The 1,168-nt window shown below is 41.5% G+C and overlaps 1 protein-coding gene across 1 annotated transcript in view; it reads right to left on the reverse strand.

The window, feature by feature from the left end:
- Positions 1-514: 514 nt before the first annotated feature.
- The window catches only part of LOC310643579 (protein sel-1 homolog 3-like), a gene marked incomplete at its 3' end in the record, with an annotated part of 15,900 nt that continues 15,246 nt past the window's right edge, over positions 515-1,168 (reverse strand). The window contains exon 11 of the mRNA XM_083368052.1: positions 515-670. Coding sequence (XP_083224178.1) covers positions 515-670 — 156 coding nt within the window. The remainder of the gene's footprint in view (positions 671-1,168) is intronic.

Here is a 1,168-nt window from a genome sequence, read left to right on the forward strand (position 1 = left end):
AACGTACTAACAAATTTCCCCCTTAAATTTTGGGCTCAGCTGGGGTCGTAAATTGAGGACTACCTGCATATTAATAAACTGCCCCCAGTGAAAGAAATATCTCTATCATGTTACATCTAAAGAGCATGGCATCTAAAACCACACAGTCTCAAACTTTTAAATACTTGTTCTAAGGCAACATCTGGAAGGCTCTTAATGCACCTCATCAACTTCTGCTACAGACCTTAGGAAGCTTGACGTTAAGATGTCACCCGTTCAACGGGAAAACACAATAGTGTAATCTAATTATTTGCATTAATACCCATGTGCACCTGAATTGATGGCCTGCTCAGAAGTAAACCTGGTTGAACTGCAAAATGATGTTGTCTCCAGTGTGTAGTTAAAGAGGTTCTCAGCTAAGGCCTTGTTTGGTTTCCAAACGTCTTTGCAAATCTACACTATAACACGGCAGAGACAGATAAGTAGCAATGCATGATAGGCATCAATAAGGTAAGTTAGCTCAACAACTGGACCTTCACCTCACAGCTGACCAGTTCCAGTTGTGATAGAGAAAAACCTGAGGGCACCTACTGCATTCTGGTGTCCTCCAGATGTTTGGCAATGCAACTTTTTCATTAGCTGGTTCTAAGCTGGCCTCCTTGGTTTGATGCTCTTCATGAGCCATCACGTCCTGATTAATGGACAACAAAGTTGCATTACCAATATCTGTTGGGTACCAGATTGGAATAGATGCCCGCAGGTTTTCTCTGGTCAGCTGTGAGTCAAAGGTCCAGTTGTTGAGCTAATGTACCTCATGGATGCCTATCATCCATTGCTACTTGTCTGCCTCTGCGGCGTTATACTGTAGTATAGATTCCCAAAGACATTTGGAAACTGAAGAAGGCCGTCGCGGAGAACTTCTTTAGCCACACAAACCCCTGGAGACAACCTCATTTTTCTCGTGAAGAACATCAAACGGAGACGGAAGCCTAGAATCAGCTGACGAAAAGCTCTATATCTAAGCTTTATAAAAAAGCCTTTTCATCAACTGTCTAGAAGTCATGCTTAAAAAAAAAACCTTGAGTATTCATGCATTTATCTTCCTAGCTACATTTTATTACTCCTTTCCAATCAAGAAACTGTTGACGCAGTGTTTTCCGTTGTCTAGTATCTACAATTTGACGTCATT

This window comes from Vipera ursinii, assembly GCF_947247035.1.
Source record: "Vipera ursinii genome assembly, chromosome: 7".
Lineage (NCBI taxonomy): Eukaryota > Metazoa > Chordata > Lepidosauria > Squamata > Viperidae > Vipera > Vipera ursinii.